This window comes from Colius striatus, chromosome 4 (genome assembly GCF_028858725.1).
Source record: "Colius striatus isolate bColStr4 chromosome 4, bColStr4.1.hap1, whole genome shotgun sequence".
Lineage (NCBI taxonomy): Eukaryota > Metazoa > Chordata > Aves > Coliiformes > Coliidae > Colius > Colius striatus.
In genome coordinates, this window is record NC_084762.1 from 34,339,793 (window position 1) to 34,366,233 (window position 26,441).

The 26,441-nt window shown below is 44.4% G+C and overlaps 1 protein-coding gene across 1 annotated transcript in view; it reads left to right on the forward strand.

The window, feature by feature from the left end:
• Positions 1 to 26,441, forward strand: part of RIPOR2 (RHO family interacting cell polarization regulator 2) — a 69,560-nt gene that overhangs the window by 14,366 nt on the left and 28,753 nt on the right. Inside the window, 6 exon segments of the mRNA XM_061994481.1 lie at positions 19,850 to 19,976; positions 21,184 to 21,339; positions 21,940 to 22,018; positions 22,241 to 22,264; positions 23,263 to 23,316; positions 26,099 to 26,248. Of these exon segments, the coding sequence (XP_061850465.1) occupies positions 19,850 to 19,976; positions 21,184 to 21,339; positions 21,940 to 22,018; positions 22,241 to 22,264; positions 23,263 to 23,316; positions 26,099 to 26,248 (590 nt within the window).

Consider the following 26,441-nt stretch of genomic DNA (forward strand, 5'->3'; position numbering starts at 1 on the left):
AAGGGCCAGAGGGAATTTGTAACATGGGTTACACATGGAGTAATTGCCAGGAACTACTGTAGGAGGCTCAAGGTTGAAGTAAGATGCTTCAATTAGTACATAGCACAGAAACCCTTCAACGAATTAACCAGGCTTCCACAGTGAGAGCTGCCACCCCCTAAAAGGCTGAAATGGACTCAAAAGCATATTAAGTATGCATGATGAGACATTTATAGCTTTCAGCATTGCCACAAATATTCCTTCTCCTCTTCCCTTGGCATTCCACAGCCCGAAGCACATTACAGCTGCTTTTTTCCAGAAAGCAACTTCCCTTCCCTTGGTCTCAAAGCTCATGCCCTATGTGAAATGCACAAAACGGGGGCACAGTCGGTTCAGCTAGAGACATGGAAAGATCGCCCCAAAAATTTCACCCTGGAGCTACAGCAGTAGCACTGTGTTGGCAGCTTCTGGCAGTGAAGAAGTGAGTGCCTCTGGAAATGCCACCACTGTGATCGCTGTAGAGCCCATCTGAACTCAGAAACCTTGGAAACAGCCCCCAGGCCCCAGAAGTCTGCTCATCAGTGTGAACAGCATCCTTTTCTGCTTTTGATGAATCTGGTGTTGTTTTCTCTCATTTTTATTTCCTAAGGCTACAGGGTGCTGTTTATTTTCAGCATACAGTAAGAATAACAGATGTTCATTATTACTGTTAAAGATTACTTAAGATGATAGGTCAGTTGGAATTGGCAACTTGGATGTTTTTATTCAGAGAGGGTTCTTTTTTTTTCCATGCACAATGCTCTGTGAAACTCCAGCTCCTTTTCTTTGTTGCCACTTCCTAATCATCATCAGCATCATCCTCTCCGTGACAGGCCTCTGTGTTCCATGAAGAACATTTGTGTTCAAACAGGTGACTCTACCTAGCCTGACTCAAATGGGCAAAGATATAGGGATAGAGGGAGGGTATCAGTATTGCCTTCTCAAGCCACCTTCCCAATGGTGTCTATTTACCAGTCCCATAGACTTGCCAGGGATTCCCTCTGCCTGCCCTTCTGCCCCCACCATGAGAAGATGCGCTTGCATCTGTTTAAGAGGCACAAGGGAGAGCTTGCTGAAGGACTCTGCAACAGCTTTAAATGTTAGAAGAGGAAAAGCAAACCATGTAGAAAATATAACATGGGTGTTTGGTACTTCAGTTGGGTGATGGCTGATATTAAGTTGCAGAAGAGAAATGGAGAAGTCCTAAGGGCAGCAATAAGTGAGAAATACAGGCAGAATTCTTATCTCTGTAGAGATATATTCACAGTAGATAGGACTACACATTTTGGAAAGACGACTGTATTTACCCCATAATCTCTGAGAAAACACACTATTCCTGCCTTTCTTTCCCCCCCCCCCCCCTTCGATCTCAGGCTAATAAAGGGAAGATGCTCAAGGGCAAAAATGCAAGGTCCATTCATTGCAATGTTCTTTCATTTACATTGACCTTTAACTGCTGCTTTCAGTCCTCCCAATGCTCAAATTCAAAGCCTGCTTTCACACACACTCCTTAAGGCAACGGAGGCTATGGCTAGTAGCCCACCGGCCCCGGGGGAGGGAAGGGGAGCGGCGGCAGCCCCTTCCCTGCCCCAGTCCCCGCGGAAGGCTCAGACGTATTTTGCAGATGTCCCTGCTTTTGACCAAAGCGGCCGAGGGGCCACAAGCAACCAACGACAAAACGGAACAGCCCCGCCGCGGCCGCTCCCAAAACAGTCGCGGGGCAGTGGGCAGCACCGACTGCCCCGTGTCCCACGAGGTGACCTGGCGGGTGTCTCCGGGGCCCGGAGCTCTCCATACCATTCCTCATCGCCCACGGGGGCCGCCAACGGCTCCGCAGCACCCGCGGGGGGCGGGCCACGGCCGCGTAGCAACAACAGCAGCAGCAGCTCCAGCTCCGCCTCCTCCTTCTCCTCCGCCTCCGCCTCCTCCTCCCGCAGCTCCACAAGGGAAAGCCGGCAGCGGCTGCCCTGGCTGCCAGAGCGGCGGTAGGCTGCGAGCGGAGTAGGGTCATCCTCGCTCCTTTCCTTTTTCTTTCCTTTTTTTCTTTTAACATTTTAAACGATTAGGTTTTAGTTATCGTTAGCCTTGATTAGCTTTCCGGCTGCGGGCGTGCTGCCGGGAATGGGGGCCTGCGGTGCCCGAGGAGCGCTCGGCAGCAGCGGCGAACGAGCGGCGTCCCGGGGCGGGCTGTGAGCAGCGGCGGGGCCGGCAGCCTCCCGGCAGCTCCGGACAGGTACCTGGCTGCGCTTGGCGCGGGGCAAGAAACACGCGTGGGAAGGAAGGAGGGCTGGCTGCCTGCTGCCGAGGCTGGCCGTGGCCGTGCCCAGCCCGAGGGCTGCACGGAGCGGCCCCCAGCCCCTTTCCTCCGTCGCACCCCGTTTAGCCCTTGCGGAGGTTCTAGGGGCTTCAGTTGGGCTTCTCGGGGTATGGTTTTAGGCTGGGAAGGTGAAGAAGAGCTTAGTTGTGGATTCTTGCTGAGAGACGTGAAGAGCTGTGCCAGAAAACCGGTTTAATGTTTTCTCTCAGCCTGGCTTCCACCACAAAGTAAAAAATAATAATTTTTTTAAAATCTCAGCGTTTCCTTGGATCTTGTCTATTTCCAGTGAGCTTTTATGGTATTACTCATTGGTGGAAAGCTTAGACCTTCTTAAGTTCTCTTTTCAGTCTCTGGCTCATTCCCAAGGACTGAAGCCAACATATTACACACTGGCATTGCACTTCAGTTTACCTTTCAATGCCCTGGTTACAAAAGGTCATCCTAATCCTGTGACCAGTCTTTCTATTGCCGTGTTAACTGAGTGTTTTGCTGTCTCTCATTCAAAGTTCCAAAAAGCTTTCTGGAAACTGTGTGTATGTGCCCATTTATGTGCGTGTGGCCATTCTGCTTTTGCACCCTTTCGTACGTCTCCCTGGGAAGAGCTGAGTGTGTTTACAGCGTAATTTCTGGATTAATTAATCTGGCCGTGCATTCAGCCACGTTCATTTTAATTACTGTGTTAGAGCTGCTGTCATACATCTGGAGCCTGGGGCAGGGAATACGCTCCCAAACAGAAACATTATCTTCATCTCCTCCAGTGGCTAATTAGATTTCACAGGCAACCTTCTCCTGAATAAACAGAAAGTGGGAGCGTACCCAAACAGGGAGCTTGAGGAAGGAGGTGAGAGGAACGTATCTTTCCTGGAAGATGTCTGTGCTCTCTGCCTGGCCATCTCTGAAGTCTTTGCACCCTGGGATCTGGTTTATTGTGGCCAGACTGGAGGAAGGTATCCCCCACAGATATGGGTTAGGAGACCTGCTTTATAACCATAGTGAGCAACCATGACAAATTACACCTAAATAAGTCTGGGTGGAAGTATATTACACAATGGGAGTCTAAAGGCAGATAAATCTATCTTTTCTTCCATAAATTCAGCATTTTCTCAACCACTGACTAAATCACTAGGGCTGTCATTTAAGATGGTGTCTATGCTGCTTATAAGTACAGATAAGTGCTTGTGCAACGTGAACTTTTAAAATCTCAGCATCCATAACCTGATGCTGGTTTAACTTTTGACATCCCAGCAGCGTTTCCTTGGCAAGTTGTGGGCTTTGAGTTTTTGTTTGTTTGTTTACTTTTTAAGAAGCAACAGGTTGAATGTCTTTACAACATGCTGTTGCAGGAACAGAGAATTTCCCATGTTGCTATGGCTCTTTAGAATGATGGCACAGTTATATCTTGGAGGTTTTTCTGTAGAAGAATTAGTCTTTCTCAAATACTTGGGAATGTGTAAAGGGAAAAGTCTGTGGTTTGTGAAGGACATCTCTAAGTGCAAAGGTTGTTTTACCTCCTTATGGTCTCAAGGTCCATGACCATTTTATTCCCCTGTATCATAGAGCACACACTCAGGGTAAGAGCAGCACAAAGTATGGCCTCAAAACTCCCAGCAGGGCGTTCATGAGCCACGCAGGGTTACCTTGTTCTCTGTGGTGCTTTTCAACCTGACCAAGCAGAAGGGTAGCTTTCAGAGACAGCACACTGCTGGGAAAGGTCTGGTTCTGGGCGAAGCCACCATGCATCCCTACTGGCAAGAAGTGGGAGTGAGAAATAAAGGCAGCGTTGGCTTTTTCCAAAAAAGGGATGGCTGGTCTGACTGTTTCCTCCCCCCTCAGCCGCATGCTGTACATATGGCAGTAAGAAGCTGCTCACAGACAACCCGCTTATTGGGGTAGTTTACATCAGCTGAGCTAAGCTGCAAGCAGGGGGGAGGTAGCTTGCACTTGTGGCCATTAGGTCAGCACAGAGCATCACTTGAGAGCAGGCAGTGAAAGGAGAGCAATGCCTGAACACACAGGTTTGTTAGAGAGGACTGGATGTGATTCCCTATCAAAAAGGGATCTATCTCATCGCTTCCAAGCTATGTAGTTTCTGGATGACCTTATTAACAAAATAAAAGGAAACCTGGTTCTTTTCACACTTTGCAAGAGCATGGAGGTCACTGTTTTGTTCACTCAGCTTACAGTGCTCTCTGCTCTTCAGGCAGGGAGATTGTTACTGAAGTTTCTCAGCAAGAGATTTTCAAAATTAATTAGCAAGGGCATGCACTGACTATTTTTTTTTTCCTCTGCTAGTTTTTCACAGATTGTTTCACTGACTCCAAGATATGCTTGCCCTTTTAGAAGGCAGAAAGAATTGAGGCCACTGTAAATTTAAATCAAATTTAAAGCCTTTTGACAGCAGAAGCAGCTTTGCTCCAGGGGACTTCACAAACTGTGGTGGCGCCACCTTGGATATGCAACAGTTTAAATGACAATTTATTTTTTTCCCTGTAGCAAAGTTCCAAATGTGTTTGTTTCCCTTGCTGTCCATCAGACAATTTAGGTTTATCAGAGCAAGGTGGGAGGACAGTCAGTGTGGAAAGGAACCATGTAGCTGGAGAAGGAATGGCAGGATGGGCTTTGCGAACTCCCCGGAGAGGGCTGGAAGGAGAGCGACAGTGGGAGCCAACCCTGAGTGCAATAAACTGGATCATATTGTATCTCTCTGCCTAATGTCAGGAACGGCTTAGCTAAGGATGGGCAGCTAGTTCACTTGGAACTCCATGACTGTCCTTCTCTGCATACCCCAAATTAAAGCAGAAACTGCATATTTTCCCAGCTGCAGCTGCTCAGCGGCTTTGTTTCTGCTCCTTGGTGCCAACACTGCTCTTGCCTTTGCTCCCCGGCACCCATGTGGGCTGCACTAGCAGCTAGGCTGTGGCTGACTCACTCCTGTCCCATCCTGCAAAGCTGTTCCCCTGGCTCGTGCTGCAGACAGGTATTTCAAGGGGAAAGAAAGCAGGAGATACTGAGAAATAGTCTTTGGGAGCTGGTTTTATCCCAGTTTGGCAACCTAGAGACAGCTGTCATGCCAAAACTTTGTTGAGCATCCTCCTGTGAGTGAGCACTGCAGTTTGTTTCGTAGAGCACCTTGAGCTCTTGTTTTACTGGTAATAGGAAGCAGTTTCTCAACTTCAGTAGAATCATAGAATGGTTTGAGTTGGAAGAGACCTGTAATGTTCATCTCGTCCAGCCCCCCGGCAATGCGCAGGGAGATCTTCAACTAGATCAGGTCGCTCAGAGCCACGTTCAACTTGGCCTTGAATGCTTGCAGGGATGGGACATCTACCATCTCTCTGGGCAACCTGCTCCAGTATTTCACCACCCTCATCTTAAAGAATTTCTTCCTTCCTGAAACTGCCTTTTAGCTTAAAACCATTACTCCTTCTCCTCTTAATACAAGTTTGCATCCAGGAGACTTGGATTCAGTCCTGAGTTTTGGCTGTCCAACTCTAGCTTTGAAGTATCTGTGCTGCTGAGCCTGGTGCTGTTGGGAAGAAAGCAGACCACCCCATCCCTGACAATATCCTGGTTAATTAGGGAGCAGCAGTGAGGCTCCGGGAACCAGCTGTATCCCAGCCATGATCAAAACGCAGGTTGTGGTATGCTGTGCCCCACTCCCCAGAAAGTGCAGAGAAGAGCAGGTTCCCTGCTGCTTTTTGAATTACTTTTTGGCAGCCATGACCACAGACCTTGCCATGGTCTTTGAATCCAGACTCTGTACCCAGAGGCCTCAATAAGAAGCAAGTCCTCTAAGCATGACCCAAGGAGTACCTGTGGGCTTTTTTCTTAAAATTATCTTTTTCTGCTGTGTTTTTATGTTAAAAGGAAATCCTGTAATTTTTGCTCCCCAACCAGCACAAAAGAAATGACAAACTAGTACCCAAGTATGTGAGCATCTTTCTTTTTTTCAATGGGAGGAACAAATTGGAGCTGACAGTTCCCTGGAACCAACACACTACATGAAGTAGACACGATAATACATTTTATTTTCGAGCCCTTTTAAAGCATCAGAAACTCTCCAGTCTCTGATGCCTCCAGTAAGCTGACCTTGGCTGGCAAAGCCAGCCACCTCATTACTGCTGTCCCACTGCTCACAGCCTGCCCTCTCCCAGCCCTCAAACAGCCAGATTAGCTGCAACAGCTAGAGCTTCCCAGATCAGACAGCCTGCTGGTAACACCTGCTTCAGTGATACCAGATCCGTTTCAAATAATCCCTTCTGCAATAAACCATTTATTTTTCTTTTAATTAAAAAACTCATTGAGGTACAACACCCAGAGATTCATCTGACTTGATTTTATCCTGGAAATATCACCAAAAGGAAAACTTCAAGCCATCCATCTACTCCGAAGAGCAGTTGCAGCAGAGAAAGTCTATCTAGTCACTGCTGAGGTTCTGGTTTTGCTTGTGCCTTCACCCCTACAAGAGACCAGGCTAGACTGACCCTATCTATTTAAACCTTTCTATTCCAAGCTGACCAAAGGGAAGAACTCATTTACAGTGAAATCTGTTGGAGACAGACAAATACACATCTGCAAATAGCTATAAGTGGCTTGCTTTTCCATAGAGAGGACAAGATTGAACACTGAAGCATCCTACCTACAAATTATCATCTCTCTATCTGAGCAGCCAAAACAGCTTGATTTGTCCTTCAGTGAGGTGTCATTCTTCTTTGTCAAATTTATCTTGCATCTTCTGGAAGACTGAGGCAAAACAGAGGAAGAGAAAATACGGTTTCCATTGAACACACCCTGTGGAGATACCTCAGAAGTCTTGGGGAGTGGGGCATGTGCTTGGGGTTGAGATGACAGTACAGCCTCGGGCAGGCAGGTAGGGCAACTGATGTGTCTCAGTGTTCAAAGTGATGGGCATTTTCTAATTGTGTAACAAGAGGGAAAGGGATTCTTCTGTAATTAAGCAACTTGATGTCCTCTGTTGGTATTTAATTTTAAAATATTTGGGTTTGTAGTTTTGGTTGTGGTTGGGAAACAAGGGTATATGTGACAGCTTTGTGCAGTAATAGCCCTATAAGTAGTCTTTGGTCAGAAAGCCTCCCTGGGTATGGAGACACTTTCTTCTCTGTTCAACCCTGCAAGCATCCCTGGATTGTGGTAGCAATAGCTGTCCCTGTGCACTTTCCCAACCATACTGGCACGTCTGGGTGACGATCCTGCTGGAAAAATGCCTCTGCTCAATTAAGTGTATAATGTGTGAAGTCCTGCATGGCTGACTGCCCTTTTCTTGTCTTATTTGGTACATCTGCAAAATACTATTTTGCTAGTTCAAAGAAAGACTTGGGATTTCACACAGAGATGATTGTGGTATAGGAAGCAACTGGCTGTGAGGTGCTCTTTGAACCGTGAGGCTTTTGCCCCAATTCTGTGTAACACTCACAGGCTGTGTCTGCTTAAATATACACAGAATCTTATGAATAAGAACAGACATCTGCTAAAGTAGAGATGAGCGTTTAGTTTATTAGATGTTCAGTTTAATAAAGCCAAGAGCTGGAATTGCTCACTAAATCATCTGTGCTACACAAAACCAAACTGAAGCCATATTAAAAATGCTAAGACTTCAGCTGAGGCTCGAGAATAATCAGCTTAAAATTCTGCCTGCATATACTAAGGTTCTGCATTCTTTGAAATCAGAGGGAGACGCTGCCATCATCTCCCCAGATGGCAGCTGGACCACAAAGCCCTGTTTCCATGCACGCAGGTGCTGGACTGCAAGTGCTTGCAATGTATTAGATTTCCACACCCTATGCTTAAAACCAGAAGCTCCCTGAAGGTTAGATGGCTTTTCATCTGCAGTTATCCAGCAAGGGGTTGCTTTTCCTGTTTTTCCTGGCTCTACCCTTAAGGAGAAAATAACATTCCTTCTTCCCGGTAGAGAAGAAGGCACCAGTGGGTGCAGGGTAAAAGCTCCTATGTGAGCGTACCCAAACGCTGCATGCAGGATTTCTCCAGCCACTGTATTTCTTGTGGGCCTGTCATGCTGCCACCAGGTGAGGAAGACAATTGCTTCCATTGGCAAAAGGACAAAATGGTTTTCCATTGTTTTATAAAACCATTATATCCTCCTTTTCCTATACCCAGAATGACAGTCCATTACTGTGATGTGAATTGGAACATGCAGAAATGTCAAAAGAGAAGGAAAGGGAAAAGAGTGGGAAGGCAGTGGAGGACAAACCATGGGGTCATTCCTATAAGCTTGTCATTGGCCTACAATGGCTATGATGGGCTTTTACTTTAGGTATCAGGCTGTGGGAAGGCAGAGCTGTGCTCAATTTGTGTGCTGCCTTAATTTATGCAATGAAAAGCTATGCAAGATAATCGCCTTGTAGTTCAGTGACAGTAAATACTGTCAGATTGGTTCAATACATGCTTGGTTTATCCATAGGGTCTCTGTGTCTAAAAGATTCAAATGGTAACTAAAATACTATAGCATGACAGGAGCATATGACATTTTAAATTCAAAATTTCTTTTTAATGTAAGATTAATTTGTCAATTTAACCTGACTAGATTGACATACCATATATTTAAAGAGTTCATCAGGTTTGCATTGGCTGTGTTTGTGACAGCAAACTATTGTCATTTGGGGTTGTTCTCAGACACTAATGGCAACTGGCACAAACTAGCCTGTGTATGGCATTAAATTCCCCTGCCCCCCCAAAGAGGGAAGCACATGAACACTGCTTTGGGAATGGTCCTTGGCCCGTGCTGCATCCTGAGCCATGCCCAATAGTTGCATGGAAGAGTACTAACTGGCCCAAGCCAAATCTGTACTAGGGAATGCTCAAACAGTATAACCTCCTTTGCCCGAAGGAGCAGGGAGCAGAAAGCAGAAAGCCCTTGCAGATCCAAGAGGGAACAGCTTTTCTGTACTGAGCAACTTAGAATTGTGGAGTAGTTTGAGATGGAAGGGACCCTTAAAGGTCATCTAGTCCAACCTCCCTGCAGTGCAGGGAGCAGGGACATCTTCAACTAGATCAGGTTATTCAAAGCCCTATCCAGCCTGGCCTTGAATGCTTCCAGGGATGGGGCATCTACCACCTGTTTAGGCAACCTGTTCCAGTCTTTCACCACCCTCACTGCAAAAAATGTCTTCCTTGTAGCTAGTCTAAATCTACTCTCTTTTAGTTTAAAATCGTTACTCCTTGTCCTATTGCAGCAGACCTTGCTAAAAGGTTTGACCTTCTCTTTCTCATAAACTCTCTTTAAGTACTGGAAGGCTGCAATAAGGTCTCCCAAAGCCTTCTCTTCTCCAGGCTGAGCAACACCAACTCTCTGGGCCATTCCTTACAGGAGACGTGTTCCGTCCCTCTGATCACCTCTGTGTCCCTCCTCTGGACCTACCTCAAAAGGTCCATGTCTTTCCTGTGCTGAGGACTCCAGAGCTGCACACCATACTAAAGGTAGGGGCTCACCATAGTGGAGTAGAGAGGCAGAATCCCCTCCCTTTACCTGCTGGCTACACTGCTTTTGATGCAGCTCAGGATACAATTGGCTTTCTGGGATGTGAGTGAACATTGCTGGCTCAACTTAAAAGCTCCTGAAAGGAGATGTGGTTTCACAAAGTGGCAGCAAGGACAGCAGTTCTCCATAAAATTCTAGATATTTTTTTGAGAGGTTCCTTTAAACACTTGTGTGTATATAAAGCTCTCCCTTTTTTGTGCTGGTAGCCTATGACTTCTCAGTGCAAAAGAGCAGTGAGGGACAGGGAGCTGGCATACCTGTGCTTTCTGACAGTCCCTACATAGCGATTGCCTTCCTGGTTTTGCTCAGTTGCCCTGTTGGTTATCATATCTCTTCTCCATTAGTGTCATCATTAACACAAGCTTTTCCAAGAGAGACTCTGTACCTAGCACAGACTTCTCTCAACCCATTTATCTTGCATCAAATTTCTTTCAGCTCCTTTTTATAGCTCATCAAATGATCCTGGCTAGAGAAGGCGGTGGTGGTTTGGCAGGTCTGGGGGAAGTTTAGGCTGTTTGGTGTTATTAAATGTGCATTGTTGTCTCCTCTATCTTTGAGGGTTTTTTAAAGAACACAGTACTTTAGCCAGAAGAATAATAACCTCTGTTATAACTTTAAATGAAAGTTCTGAAAGTCATAGATATCTTCTGTAGCATGAGATTCAAGTTTCAAATTTAAATGCATTGGAGAAAAGATAGTTACCTCAGAGTACACAGGCTCTCTTGGTTGTGCATAGACAGTGTTCAGCTACTTGATGTACTGGAAGATGGCTTCAGACACGTGCTATAGCCAAATAGAAATGAAGTAACACAGGACTTTCATGGCAGTGCTCTTTAAATAACCACACTCATGAGGTTTTGAAAAGATTAAATAAATCCCTTGCTGCAATGCTTGTGTCTGGGACAAGAACACCCAGCTTTGAAGGTCTTCCATCCTAAAACATGTAGCGGTGTATCCTCAACATTTCAGTGAATGATGCACCAGCAAGACACGCCTTGAAACAGAATGATCATGTAAACATCCAGGGCGTTTTAAGTCACCCTAATCCCATATATTTAAAGAGGAGCAGCAAAGCATTTTGATCTCATTAGCAACTGAAAGGATTTGACAACGATGATGTTCTACTTTCCTTTCGGGGATGAAAAGCCTGTCTTATTTGTTTAATTTAGCTCACTCATGCTATTAGAGCATACCTGAAGTGGATACAGAGTACAGCTACAGTTTGTCCGTCTCTGCTGAAGCAAAAACAAATAATCTCTATTATAATAGTCCACAGGTTACCTAAACCATCCTACATGCATTTACTTTATATATTTGCCTCCCTGCAGATGTAAAGAGGTAGTAACTTCAGCTTGCTTTCTGTCCTTGCCTGTGCTGCTGCCATCGGTATTAAATGAGTGTTGTAAACAATACAAATACTGGTGCAAAGTAATAAAAGAAAGCAGAACTCTGAATGATGATTTTACGCTAAATGTTGCTGGGTCATTGCTTTTCTTTCTTGCCAGTGAAGAGGTTTTTATGATCATTGCTTAGATAGTCTGAGAAAGTGAAGCCACTCTACTGCTTGCACTTGACACACAAATTTGGGTCACTGCTCAGAGTCAGCATGGATTATACCAAAAGGCTCCCACTGGAGTTGCATCTGTTGACATCAGGGCTGACTCACCTGACTCATTCTCAGATCTCACTCATGGACTCATCTAAATGTTGCTGTTGGTCAGTGAGGGACAAGGGAGGGTACCACCACCACACATTGTTTCTGAGGCCTCTTCCGCTAATGCTTGCAAAAGTGAAGAACAGGTTGATCACTTTTTGTGATCTGAGCCAAGAAATTGAAATTCCACCCAAACTGTGTGGTCAGCCAGGCAGTGTTCAGAGGCATATGCCAAAGGAGACTGAGAAGTAGCCAGGCTGCTGGTGGGCAGAGCAGTTCCCACAGCCTCTTTTGCGTCTTGCTAGTCTTACTGCATCTTAGGAGATCACTCCTTATAGTTTATCTCCTAGTATCAGGACAGAAAACAGAACTGCACAAAGCCTTCCACCTTTGCTGCTGCATGTCACTGCCAAAATGACAGGTGTGATGTTACATGCGTGGGTCACTCGTGACAGATTTGGTGTGAGGTGAGCTTAACACACCAGAAGATTGGTCTCAGTCGATTTTCAGAAATGCTTTTTCTTTAGATTACTTACTGGCACTTGAATGGTGGGGGGGAGGGGGTCGGCTTTGTTTTAATTAAAATCTTTAATTGACATAAAGAATAATCAATGGTGAGTAAAATTGGAGTTGACTTCTAATCAAAGATAATCCTGCATACCCGGTTGGGTTTGAAATGAGTGGACGTCACATCCAATTAGATGGCTGGATTCTGATCCCTCAACCCCTCTCATACATACTGTTACAGACCCAATTCTGCTTATCTACACTAACACCAGCTGAGTATGATTGCTCTGTGCCTCTGGTGCCGTGAGGGAATGGCATTAAGGGAGGGCACTACGTGTGCTCGTGCACACAATTGCTCTGGCTGCCAGCGCAAACCGATTGTTGGAAGGAAGAAAAAGGAGGTCAGCTACCACAAACCCATCTGTCATGCACAGGAGGCATTTAGGATCAAATGAATTTTCTTTGGGTTTCTTACAGGAAAAAAAAAGCCTATTTGCATTCTCCTCTTCTTATGTTTTCAACACATGCTATACCAAGGGTAACAGGGGTACTGTAGGTGTTTCTCTGAGGGGAAGTTAAGCAGAGGAAAAGACAGTCTGTGGCTCCCTGGTTGGAGAAACAGGGCATATACCAAGAGCTCTGTGAAAGAGTAGCTACAAAAAGGGCAAGACGAAAGCTAATCTTGGTACAAAACTGAAGGGGTGTTGCTTTTTCCTTTACTGCTGTCAGTCATTATTGCTGTGCTAGTGAGGTGATGAGTTAGAACCAAAGGCGACTTTTACATGAAAAATAAAAGATGAAATTAATGAGTCCCCACACTAACTTTGTGAAAGATGACTGATGCTTACTGAATTTATGGTGCTATATTGTGGTGGGAGTATCAAATATCAGGGCCTGTGCATTTAGAGACACATATTCTTTACCATTGCTATTGACCTGGATTCTTAGCTTTTTTTGTTACTATAGCTTTTTGCTTTATGTACTTCATCCAGTTTGGGAAGGAGGAGCAGAACAAACAGCATGAGCTATTCCAGATGGTCGACAATTTGTTGTTTCTGCTCAGGGTGTCTAGTGATGAGCTAGCAAATACTGTAGTGTTTGAGTTGAAAATGTCCTTACATACAACATAAAAAATGTTCTTAGGGAAATCGGGAGCACAAAGTACAAGTCTTGCTATTACAATCAAGTATTGGGGAAAAAAACCTTATTTGAAATGAAAGCTAAAATTTGGTACCAAAATACCCAAAGCTAACATTTCTGTTTGTTGGAAACAAGTAAGGGCCTTATGCTCATTTGAAGGGATTTCTGCATGGCAAAGTAAAACCCTCAGCTATGGGCTCAAGCAGAGCTATAAAAAATGCAGGAGTTGCATAAACACTTCTTTGTGCATAGTAAAAATTGAATCTATCCAAATTGAAGTTATTGAAATACAACTAATGAAAGAATTGCTGCACGTGTCACTGACACAGATAAAGCTGTCAGTGGAAAGTGAGGAAAAGCCTTCAGAGAGATCCAATCTGGCTGGATATTTGGTGGCAGGGTTTGGATGTCCATGGTGGGGGAAGAGACGCACCTCAGGCTGCCAGCAAGGGCAGGACAAGCTGCATTGCATTAGACTAGTGTTCTTGTTGCTGCAAGAGGCAGGGCAGAAGTTTGTCTCCTTATGCTGGCGCAGGAGTACAGGTGGCTACCAACCGTGTGAGCCAGGTGCTTCCACATCTCCCATTTGAAGGAGAGTGTGCAGTCCTGACTATAGCTCCTTCTCTGTACAGTACCGCTCTCCACAGCCATGCTGGTAAGCCCACATGGCTCTTTCTGTATGCTAAAATTAACATTTGAAGCTCACAGATCTGTTGGCCTTTCACCGCCTGATGTAGGCTCAGAAACTGTGTTTGTCAGTGTAGCCATATGCTGCTATTTAGGAATATCTTGTAGCCTTGGACTTTGATGGAACAAATGCACATGATTTTGTTCTGGAAACCAAGAATAGTTCATCAGATGGACCTCATGTTTGTAGAACTCTGGCAAATGCCACCCTGCACCAGGGCACTGCAGCCCAAACACTGGGAGCATAAAATCTGTCATTAAAGTTGTAGTTAATGTAATCTAATGACCAGCAAAGATACCCTTCTATGAATGCTTCCAGAAGATCTGAACCCTCAGAAATGTTTTTGGCACATCTAGGATTTATAAGCCTGTGCACAAACGCTTAAGAGTTTTTGTCCTAAAAGTGTAAAAACTCCTGTACAAGAATTAAATTTCATGCAAAACTTTTATAATGCTCCTGAGTGCTCTTACCCATATATTATTGTCAAATTTTTATATGAAAAAAAACCCCAAACCATCCCCAAGAATGTCTACATTCTCATCCAAGATGCATACCTGTAGGTGTCTAAAGAACATGGAAACCATAAATTCCAGGTGGTTATTTGGGCTACTAGCCATGCTGGCCTCATATTGCCAGGGTGACTCAAGTCAGAAGGAAGAAGCTGGAAAATAAAAATTACTAGACTTTTTAGGCTACAAAAGCAAGCGATGCCAGCTTAAGGTGTACTGAATGAGCTTAGCATTGAACTGAGCCTGAGTAAGTTTAGAATTGAATTGTGCTCTTTGGGTTTATCAGTGCAAAGCAGAAAGAATTGGCTTGCTGGGAGGCGTACGTGACTTCTCGGGTATAATCAGTTTCTTCCCTTATTAGGTTTATTCCTTTGGAAATGCACGCTCCTAAATGTGATATTACAAAGGTAAAAGCTTTTAATTGTAGTAAGCTGGCCATCTAGCCTGATAAGAAGAACATAGACCTTGACACAGGTGAGAGAGGAACATTATTATTAAAAAAGATATCAGTTTGTTTATTAGATTTACCCTGGATTTGCACTTAAGAAATGTTCCTAGCACACAAATCAGGATCAGTTGACTTCTGTAGCTATGCTCTCATATCTGTTTAGCAAAACCCCTCAGCTTACCTTAACCTAAGTAATTATTGCCAATTTTTAATAGACAGCCTGCAGACCACAGATTGGCAAAAGGAAAACCAAGCAGCAAACTATCTCATGGTTGGGATTGCAGTTGGTATTGCAACTCCTTTGATCCAGAGTGGACCTGTAAACGTCACACACAGATTAAAATGGGAACAAAGGAAGATCAAGGATCCTTTCAGTCCTACACCACATTCCCGTTTAATCAAGGGTTTATACGTAATCCTAAAGTGTCTTCAAAGCCTCTATTCTGTGAACCATCATCTGCAGATAGCTCTCTAACACTGTACAGCAAACCCTAGACCCAGAGCTGTAACTATAGCTGCTACAGTGAGAGAACAAGAGGGATCAAGGGCACCATCACCACTAGTGCAGTTATTGCAGCTTTATGTGGTTGCTAGCTCATGTGGAGCAAAACCAACTTCCCCATATCGTATGGTCAACAAAAAATATCACCTCCAATCTGTCATGGGGAAAAGGCAAACAGAAAAGGAACATGCCAAAGTCATTCTAGATTTAGCAAATGGGTTTCTGACTGAATTTTCCCCCTCTTAGCTTGGATTGAAGTCCACACTTCAGATTGCCAAATATTTCAGCGTTATGGAAGGTGGAGGTCTGTGCTGAGAGTGATGAAGAGAAGGCAGCCCCGTGAAAGTGATGGGCTTGATGATTCCTTCCCCTCTCATTAGCTCAGGCTCAGCTGTTTCCCCTTTTACAGACTGAAAGGAGAGATGAGAGAGGGGGACTTTTTATTTCCCCGGGGACAGAGACATCATCAATTATCTGCCGTTCCCTGCTGCAAGCTGTCAGTGAATAGGGCAGAGAAAAAGTACTGATAGGATTTCACCTTATCCCTGATGGGCTCATCCTTCAACTGCCATGCACTTAGCACAGACAGTACTAATTACATTAATCATGCTCCTACACAGCGCATGCTTATATGAGCAGTAAGCAGGCTGGTGACTTTTTTTAAAAGCAAAATGTCAGTGGTTCATTAGATGTATTGTTTGAGAAATCTAAGTGTACTCATTGCATCCACTGCTCAGGTGAATCTCTCGAATCTCAAAAGTATATAATCAGAATACAACAATATAATTACATTCAGAGGTAGGTTTATTTAGTTGATAGCACAGAGGTCTGACAATGGTTTAAGAGGCTGGAAAATAAATCCCCCTCTGCAAAGTATATTACTGCAATATGACAAATACTCATCACTCAAAGTGTATTTGCTAGATGTAGGTATCATAAATAATCCATGGATGTTGTGCCCTTATGCAGCCACCATCTATATGAATCTCAATAAGGGGCTGCTGCTGCCAGGCAGAGTCACTACAGTTTTGTGAGGACAGTTGGAAGTATCTGAGATGTCAGCAATGTAACTTCAAATCCTAAGAACAGATTGTGTTTATACAAGAGTCAACCTCTAACCTGACCAACTGCAAAGTAATAGAACAAAACTGGGAGATTTAATCAGTTCTGACTCTGTTACCTCCTTTATTCATAGTTTACTTCTGCACAGAAATTATACATTAATCACTGAGATTATATATAATATATAGAGAGGGAAAACAAGTGTGTCTGAGCTCTGACCACTTTATGCAAAAGCAAATTAGCTCCAAGCAGGTCTTCAATTTGCATTTCAATTACACTTCTTCCATCTTCCTTCTGATGGGGCTTGGACTACATGATCTCTAAAGGTCCCTTCCAACTCCTACCATTCTATGATTCTACCATTCTATGATATCTTGAGGAAAGTCTTAGCTACTAAAGCATTGATTGCAAAGGCATCTGAGCGCTTCAGCAAAATAAAGAAATAAATACTTAAAAAAAAAAAAAATAAAGTTTCCCCAAAGGAAAAAAAGAAATGAAACACTTGCAGTGTATCTGCACCTGGCCACACTAGGACACAAAGAATTTATTAAGAGTGAAACCCATTCATGTTGCATTCACATTAATACAGAAGATGCTGATCATGTGGAAGATGCTAGCACTCTGACAACAGTTTTCAATCTAAAGCAATTACATTTTTATAGTCAATGTGGTCATGATTAGCACTCAACTATGTTTGGGTTTATTCTCTTATGTTTTGAGGAATGGTTGATGCAATTAAATCTTTGTCAGTGTTGTTTAGCTTCTACTCTCATAGGTCTCCAGATGCTGTTAGGAAGTGTGTTGATCATCCTGTCAAACAATGCAAATACTGAAGAGTTGGGAGGGGTTTTCTGCTGTTGGCACTCTGGATTCCAATTTCAATGCAAATCCTTGCATGCAAATGGTAGCATACAGCAGCAGTCTAATTGTCTTAAGGTTATTTGCAAAACCAAAGGGAAATTGCTGCATAGAGCCCCAGAGTGCTGTGATGGGGTGGTTTCCTATTTGTCTCTTCAGAGCTGGTTCTTGGTAGGGTTAGAGCTGTTAGATGTCAGCTGACACGAATAAGCACTGTAAAGTGTACAGAGATGGGAGTTTTGATCCTGAGAGCTGCAAAGTCCCTAGCACTTCTACTGAGTGCTAGGTATCAGCAAGGCCCCTGCAAAGGTCTGCTGAGAGCCTTGAGGAGCCAAGGGTGAGCATAGGGCCAAATCTGGGCTCTCATTGACAAAAGACTTGAGTATGTCCATCTGTGGCTGAAGCTGGTTTATCGCTGTGTGAGTTAGCTGAGGTGCACCCTCACTGCAGTTTCTCCTGAGCTTTTGAGGAGCAGCTGTTCCTGAGTCCTTTCTGCTCCCACTCCCTCCCTTTTCCCCATCTCTCCTGGCCGTGTGTTTCTGTGCAGCATGGGAGCTCACAGCCCCAGTCTGTCCAAGAGCAACTTCTCTGTCCCAGGGGTTTATCCTTGCTGTGGTTAAATTGGGTCCGCCCTGAGCTGGGTTCTCTGTGCTCAGGCTTGGCTTGTGACACAAATGGTGGATTGTCGTAATTGCTGGCCTCAGTGGAGAAAACTTGCCTTAATTGCAAACCAGGTGGTGTGTCTGAGGGCTGTCCAGTCAGAGGGCAGTCTTTGCTTCCAAATCATACAGATGTACACTGTTTTGGTTGTACAATAGAGGAAATTTCACATTACCAGTAGTGCTAGCAATGCAAAGACTGGAAGAAGTATTTCTGACACAGCTTTTGCAGAAATATTCCTATCAAAGCAGCTGCTGGGTCAATGCAGTCTTCTCCGTGGACAAGCAATAGCTTGCAATGACACCTACTGCCACCTCAAAGAATATATTGGCCCAGCGTAGCACTCCAAATTAAACATAACAACTGGATGTTGCACAACGTTTCCCCTTGTATTTACTTACCTCAGTGAGTGTTTGCCATGCAGGCACCAGGTAGCTCTGGTACTTACCTTTAATAAATACATTTAGTTGCAAAGGCTTACACTGCAAGTTCATGGCCTTCACAAGTGGCTGCTTTTTGCATTTCTAGGCGCTCGTGATCATTCCTCATCTGTGGGGATGAGAGGGAAGGGTAGGCACAATCTCCCCCTTAGCCTTGTAGGTCACAGTTTCTCAGAGCACCAGCTCCATCACCTGCAGGCAGCTCCAGGTACCATCCTGCCTCAGCACCAAACTCTGCCCCTCTGCCCAGCTGTTGGAGTTTCACTCAATTGGAGGCACACCAGCTCCAATTTTTAAAATAAATGAAAAAAAAAAAAAGATAGTATCTTTTTCATTTTTTCCAGATTATTTTTAAGCTGTCCTAGTTTCTTGATTTGTTTCACAGTGTGGTGGCGTTAGCGGCCTTGGTCGCATCTTGGGAAGGAAGGTGGGGGATGGGGTCCTGCAGGACTAGGGAGCTGGTCTCTGGCAGCACCTGAAGACCAGTGCTCCCTTCTCCAGCATTCCCCCTCTCCTTCGCTGTCTGCTCCACAGCTATTCATCTCACCAGAGCAGCGTAAAACCAAGGCAGCATAAAAGTCTGCTTCATTGTCTGACAGGAGCAGTGAGTACTGGGGTTGGGACACGTCAAACGGCAGAGCAAGGAGGAAAGGAAGAGGGAGACATCCTCTTCTCCCCTCATGGCAGCAGCAAACTCATCGAGCTATTGTGAACCATAGCACTTGTTTGCTATTCCTTTACAGGCTGATTGAAGCCACTTTAGTTTGGTTCAGATGCCAAGCTGGGCACTGGAAAAAAGCACACACACAGAGCATGCGCTTCCTCCCAGGGTGCTGAGCCCCCCTGAACACATGAAATGCAGAGCATATACGGTGCCTGGAGCTTGTTTACTCACCTCTCATCATGGCAGCGAGCATCACTCTCTCATCACAGCATGCTGTGGCTACGTGTGCACCCACTGCATCTTCCTTCTCATCAGCCAGGCAAGAACAGCCACAGGGAAAATGAGTAAGGATCAAAGGAGAGCTGCGAGACTTGATCCATACTGAAGTAACCCTATTTGGTTTGGGTGGTTTTTTAATTTAAATATATATGCAATGACACTTCACATTGATGGTAAGAAACCCCTAATTGCTCTGCACAGTCCAAAATAATCTCCGTGACACGCTGATGTAGCAGATGAGGATGGCAGGGCTGAGGGAGAAGCATACTGGGCGCCGCAGAAATGGGGGATGGCACTGGGATTAGCATGCTGAAGCATCTGGTTCCTAGTCCTGCATCCAGACCCTCTTTGTGTATCCAGCACATTTTTGGTAGACTCTGAGCCATAAGTCAAAAGTGAAAATAGGACCATTTTATTATCAATATGGGAAAGTTTGGCAGTACAAACAGATTTGTTCTGTGTCTCACAGCCCAGGGTGGGGTTCAGTTAGCCCTTACCTTATCTGATGGGCACCAGGCAGTCACGGCCTTACTGTCTGCCTCTTACCTTCCATCATCATGGACCTGCTTTCTGTCGTTTTTTTTCAGGAATATCATCCAGGCTCCCTGAAATCATGTCAATAGGATCACATTCATTCTCTCCAGGAGGTCCTAATGGGATTATTAGAAGCCAGTCCTTCGCTGGCTTCAGCGGCCTTCAGGAGAGACGCTCCAGGCAAGTACTGTGCTCTCTTGGGGAATTTCCAAACCAGGCTCTAAGAAAGGGTGAAGGTGGAAAAGAAGCAAGAGAGGACTGCAAAAGAAAGTCATCTTGGCTAAAATCTCTCTATATTTTTTGTATAATACATCTGTTACTCTTTGTCTTAGCTAGCAAGTGCCTGTTTGCCTCTCCTCTGTTAATGCAGGGCTTCCTCACACGTCTCAGAGCTGTGAGAGAATTTCAGAGTCATTTGAATTTACTAACTTACGCAGTGATATTTTCAACATCTGAAATGTGCAGGAACATGATATACTTCCCACCACTCCCAACGGAAGACTGTTGGTACCTAAAAGACTGTTTTCATGCTGCTATGAATTCAAAACAGCTCCATTTCCCTTGCAGAGCTGCCTTCATGTCCTGCTAGAAACAGGGCAGAGCTTGGCTGAAGAGCGTTTTGTTACACCACCCGTTAGCTATATAGGACTTGGGACTTTGAGTCAGATGTTTGTCATCTGTTATCTAGTCCCTGATGCGCTCAGAGGCGACTTTACAATGAATTTTAACCTGTAAAGTCTCTGGGTGTCAGACCACCAGTTGGCAATCAAGGAAGAGTGGCAGGCAAAGGGTCACCTCTCATCGTCAGCTCAAGTCAGTGATGATTGTTAAATGTTGACCTATCCCCAGAAAAATCACCAAAGAGGCACCTATATGCAGCACAACTGTCCTCCCTTTACCATACAGAGCTACCTATGGCCCACGCTCAAGACAAGCAGCATGGTGTTGTGCTCCAGACACTCCTTTAACCAAGCCCTGATCTTTCTCAGGAGTCCCCAGGCGTTACGCCTGAGATTATCCGAGTTCCCCTGTGTTTTTTAGTGCCTGGCTGTAGCTCAGCCCTTTTATGGCTGCAGCTGAGCAACGTGAGGCAGGACAAGTGTGGTATAAGACAGAGAAACGTCTGATGAGCTTCAGACTTATCCTGGCAATTCCAGACCAGCATTTGTATCTTGGCAAGGCAACTGGCACATCAAAAGCTGATGGCGTGTCCCAGACTGCTCAGACCTCTTAACCTGTAAACAAATGCAGTCCTTTAACTGGCAGGCAGAGAAGCAGATTTGTTTCTGCTAGCAGAGATAATATCAGAAGATTTCTTCAAGCTACACTCCTTTGACATCGCTATGATTTATAGGGCTTTCCTCCTCTCTTAATGTTCATTTTGCAGGTGTAACTCCTTTATTGAAAATTCCTCTGCACTTAAGAAGCCCCAAGCAAAGGTGAAGAAAATGCATAATTTGGGCCATAAGAACAGCACCACACCCAAAGAGCCCCAGCCTAAAAGAGTGGAAGAGGTCTACCAAGCCCTGAAGAACGGCCTGGAGTAAGAGCCTTTATCCTTCTCATTGATTGAAGCTTTCTGTGACATTTTAGAGCCCAGAGAAACATATCACAGGGACAGACATCCTTAATCATAGGAGAGGAGTATAGACTTCTTGGGGCTTGGATTGTAACACTTGGGATCAGAATTATTTCTGTGGGAAATGGGGCAGAATCACATTTCCACTCCAGTTGCTAGGAAAGCTCCCAAAAGTTGGGATTTAAACTTTTTTTTTTTCCTTTGAATTTCCTAGAATCCTATCAAAGGCTTGTATTGCCCTTAAGATAACATCCCAGATGATAACAGGGCTTTTAGCATCCAGATAAAAGAGCAATGACTGGAAGACACCAGCCCGTAAACTAAGCAGCAGATTAGCTTACTTGAAACTGGTTGTTCAGCAAAAGAATGCTGAGCTCTTATACACAGCTAAATAAGTGGCTCCTATTTATTCCCACAAAGGCAGCCAGGAGCTGAGGTTTTGTCTGAAAGTGCATCCACTGAGGAAAAAGCATTCATTGGGCAGATTTTCTATTAGGCTGGTCGGTAGCCAGCTCGGTATGTGCTGCAGAACTCATGCATCTCTTCTCTGGTTTGTGTTTACAGTGAGTATCTGGAAGTTCACCAGACAGAGCTGGATAAGTTGACTACTCAGTTAAAAGACATGAAAAGAAACTCGCGCCTGGTACGTGTCAGGTTTGTTTTTAATTGTGTGGATGTACAGTAACCTTCTCGAGGTGCTGGAACAGCGATGAGGTGGTAGTGGGATACAGGGAATTGGTAGTGCTGCTCTTCTTCCCTTCCAACCCTTCCTCTTGTGTGTGATTTCCATTGACTGACAAGCATAACTTTCTCGTGGTGCTGTTATGTCGCAAAATTAATCACAGTTTGGTGTTTTCTGTTGCAGGGAGTCCTGTATGATTTAGACAAGGTACGTTACTCACTTTGGCACTAATTTTTTAAGGAAGTGTTAGTATCTATATGGTGTACATAGCTGGCCTGGCAAACTGACCGCAGACGATCAACTAGCCAGGCCAACACCATCGAGGGAGAAGTTACCTGACAATTTGCACTTGCAAAGGAAGAAGTCCCACTTCTCAGGGGCTTTGGTATTGCCAAGCACCTGCACCAGCCAGCTGTGCCACTAACTCAGTGTCGGACTTTACCCGATCAGCAGTTTTCACAGCGTCTGTTGAACTCAACAGACCTGGGAGGGGCACAGGGAAGGAGGGAGACTGAGAATGAGACCTCCTGTTTCTGTCAGCTTCCAGGTATTAAATCCACTGCTGTGTGCAACATTCCCCTGCCAGCTCCCAGTGGCTGGGAAGCTGGTGGGGGCACACTGTGGGTGGCTGTGGGAGCCAGGTCAAGCCCTGGCTCAGCCCTGCTCCTGCCAGTTCTAGGGAAGGAAAAATTAAAAATATTTTTTCCCCACAAGAAAATTTGGGTGAAACGAAAGGAGAGCTTTCAGAAATGTTTTCTTCAACAAGTCTGGCTTCTTCTCAGTCAAAATACAAAGCTTGGATTTGCTGTCAAAAACAGTTTGCTGAGGAAGAGAATAGATTTTGAAATGCGAAACCCGATCAATTTTAATACAAGTTTTCAAACTACTGAAAATACGGTATTTGGGGCTAAAAAAAACCTCTATTTTTTTTTATTTTAAAGAATTAAAAAACTAGGGAAATCCCATCAAACAAAAACATTTCCATTTAAAAATATATTAGGCACAGAAGTCAGTGAGCTCCATTTTCAGCAGCAGATTAATGGCCGTAGCGTGGGACAGCTAATTCCAGATTCACGATCAACAAAACCTCGGGTGTTTTAAGGAGGAGTTTCTCATCCTTAGGGGCACCTGAATACCCGAGCAGAGCTAGCATGGTGGTGTCTTACTAGTTGATTTAAATCCTTCTGTCTCTTTCTGTCCTACAGCAAATCAAAGCGGTCGAAAGATACATGAGAAGGCTGGAGTTCCACATTAGCAAGGTAATGAGCACACCTATCATCTTTCTTCTGTATCTGTTCCTATGTTATTAGGATAACAAACTCTTGGCCTTCTGCTACCCCTCTGCTCCAAGGAGACCACCTTGATGAAGCCTGTTCCAAATTCAGTATTTTTACTGTGATGGGCTGGTGGTCAGAGCCAGGGAAAAGGTTTCCAGGTGATTTGTGGTCCCCAGGGTCCATCCATGCCCTGAGACATTCCCACCCCCTTTTAGATGCAGAGAGAATATAGGGTCAGGTGCTTGTTGAGAAAAAACTCATGGCATGCTCATTGTTAAACTGTATCTAGAAAGTCTGAAAGTAAATTAATTCAGCAGTTGTCTCTACGGTACACAGCAGCTAGATGGGATTTATTCCTGGATTTCACTGCTAATGCTTTTGCTGCATGGTTTGGGGCCCACATCCACTTGATTACGTTGGTGAGAATATTCAGTAGAGGTAGTTGTGATTTATACTAATACATTTTAAAGCCGGATAAAATCCATGGCGTGTGTTCTCTTGGTTATAAACATATCTACTAGTGATTAGTTGCTTTTCTGAGCCTGACAAAAGAAAGAATTATTTTTGACAGATGAAATGTCTTTTGAGAGTCATTTGAAAAGCGTTCACACAGCTTCAAGTGCTTCAATTATGACAACCTATCCAAACCTTTTGATTTCAGTCTTCTCTTGGAACCAAAAAAAAAGTCACAAGGCGATAAAAATTTTGTTCCCCAAACCACCTTCTCTCTTGCTGGCAAGATGAATGGCAAAATTAGTGCTTAAGGAACATTTCCATTCAGGTCCTTCCCACTCCAGCCCGCTCAGAGCTAATGGTTTCTGGGATTATAATAGGACTAAAAAGCACTGAACACAAGAGGTAATGCTGGTCAGTATTACTCAAGCTTGCCGAGTACATTAGTTCACTTCCCGTAACCCACAGCAACAGAGACAAAAGGAACCGAGCTGTGCTGCGTTAAAGCTTATGAGCTTGGACAGGTAAAGAAACCTTTGCTTCTAAGAACAGAGAAGGCATTTTTCAGCTGTGCCAAATCAGGACAGCAGCAATGACTTCTGCCATCTATCCACCACCACTCCATGCAGGAAGCAGAACGAAGAAAATGGGATGCACAGCAGCAGACCTCACATATTTTAGGGGGCAGATGAGCGGGCCCTAACCATGCTTGCATAGGGAAGTGCAGGACATCAGCCCTGAGTTAAGTGTCAGCCCTGGGTTAAGGCTCAAACCCTGATGGCAGAAGTAAATACCAAGTGACAGCTATTTATAGTAGCTGTCTTTAGCTCAGTGACTTGGAAGGGGAACAGGAGCAGATATGACTCCAATAAACTTTTTTTGTAACTTTGAAATGGCAAAACACTACCTGTGCCTTCGTTTCTCTTTGCTGAACTCTTTTCACTCTGCAAAACGGTCCCTATTCTGGTTAGAGGTCCCTCATGTCAGGGGCTTCAGCCATCAGGAATCCAAGCTGGCCTTGTAAAAGTTGACCTATGGCTTTGAAGCTGTCAGGAAGACCAGTCCCGTTCCAAACAAATAAGCAACAGCACTTTTTGTTAGAGGTTAAGCAGGCTTGGAAAATGAGATTTGGAACATGCCTGGATTGTCACATCAGGCTCATCCAATAATGCAGCAACACAAAATCATAGACTGAGGAAGCCAAGGTACAGGATGCTTTCATAGAGAGAAATTGTGCTGTGAAAAGCCACTGCTGAGCAACAAGCACTATGAGTGACTGGTTGATGTTAGAGAGAACAAGTAAAAAAAGTTATTCTCAGTAAAAAAACAAATATCATCCTGTCTTAGTAGAGACATTAGAAACACAAAGAAAAGATAGCTCCTTCTATTCCTTTCCTTCTCACCCTGATAAATTCAAGTTAGAAAAACCTACATCTCCTGTCTCCAGCAGATTAATTTTGTGTGAATGTGTATCACTATATACAGCTATGTCTATGTCTATAGACACACATATATGCACCAGCTGTAGACTGTAGCCTCCACTGTAGACTCCTATCAAATAGCTCAAATAGAGTAAATGTAGGGATTACAGGGAAAAGGGAAAACAAAGCATGTTGACACGTGTAAATCCACTGCATTCTGAAGCTAGATCCAGATGAGAAGATGAATAGGAAATTATGTACATGCCTTGGGGCCTGGAGTTCAAAATACATCCTTAATTTGACATCGTTTCTAAGCCCTTGTGCTGCCCATCTGACTACGACTCACAGTTTCTGGAGGATGGACAGTGGGAATTAAAAAAAATCACTCCCTGCTTCCAATACTACCTGTTAGTAAAAAATTGCAACAGCCTCAGTCTGAAGCTGGCAATACAGAGGATGTTGCTAGCCCTGTTCAATATGCCATTTAGCATATGCAGTCCCATGTGTCAGTGCAGATGTCACAGTTGCCTTTCAAAGAGCTCTTCCACACAGATAAAGTTGAGAAGCTCACTGTATGCCTGCCTTACCATCATGATTGTACATAGCCCAGGTGGAGGAAAGGGAGTAGCAATGGTCAAAGGCACACAAGGCAAGCAGGTGAATTGCTGGCAGCATCTAGTGTTGCTGTAATGAGATTTTCACAGTGGAAGTTATTTTCATCTTGTATTTCTTTTTCATGCAGTGTCACAGCTTCATTTGCTCAGCTCCTCCATTGGATCTAACAGTGGGATCGAGTTCCCTTGTAATGCAGATAGCTTAATTGTTTAGTTTTATTTTGATGAGTTTTCTCAGGGTTTTTTTTTTTCAATACATTGATTGGTTCCCACTAGGTGGATGAGCTTTATGAAGCCTATTGTATCCAAAGACGTCTCTGTGATGGTGCCAGCAAAATGAAGCAAGCCTTTGCAATGTCTCCTGCCAGCAAAGCAGCTCGAGAGAGTTTAACTGAAATCAACAGGAGCTACAAGGAGTACACAGAGGTATGTCCTCACCTGTTTAGTCTTTCACTCTTGCACTGTTTAAAGGCTATGAGAACTCTGCCACTGTTTTCAGGTAGAATTTAGTCCAGATAAAAGAATTAAAAGCAAAATCATCAAGGAGCCATTATTATTTCTTTGTTCAACTTCAGATGAATACCTGATGACTTACAGACATGTAAGTTACTTGGAATAA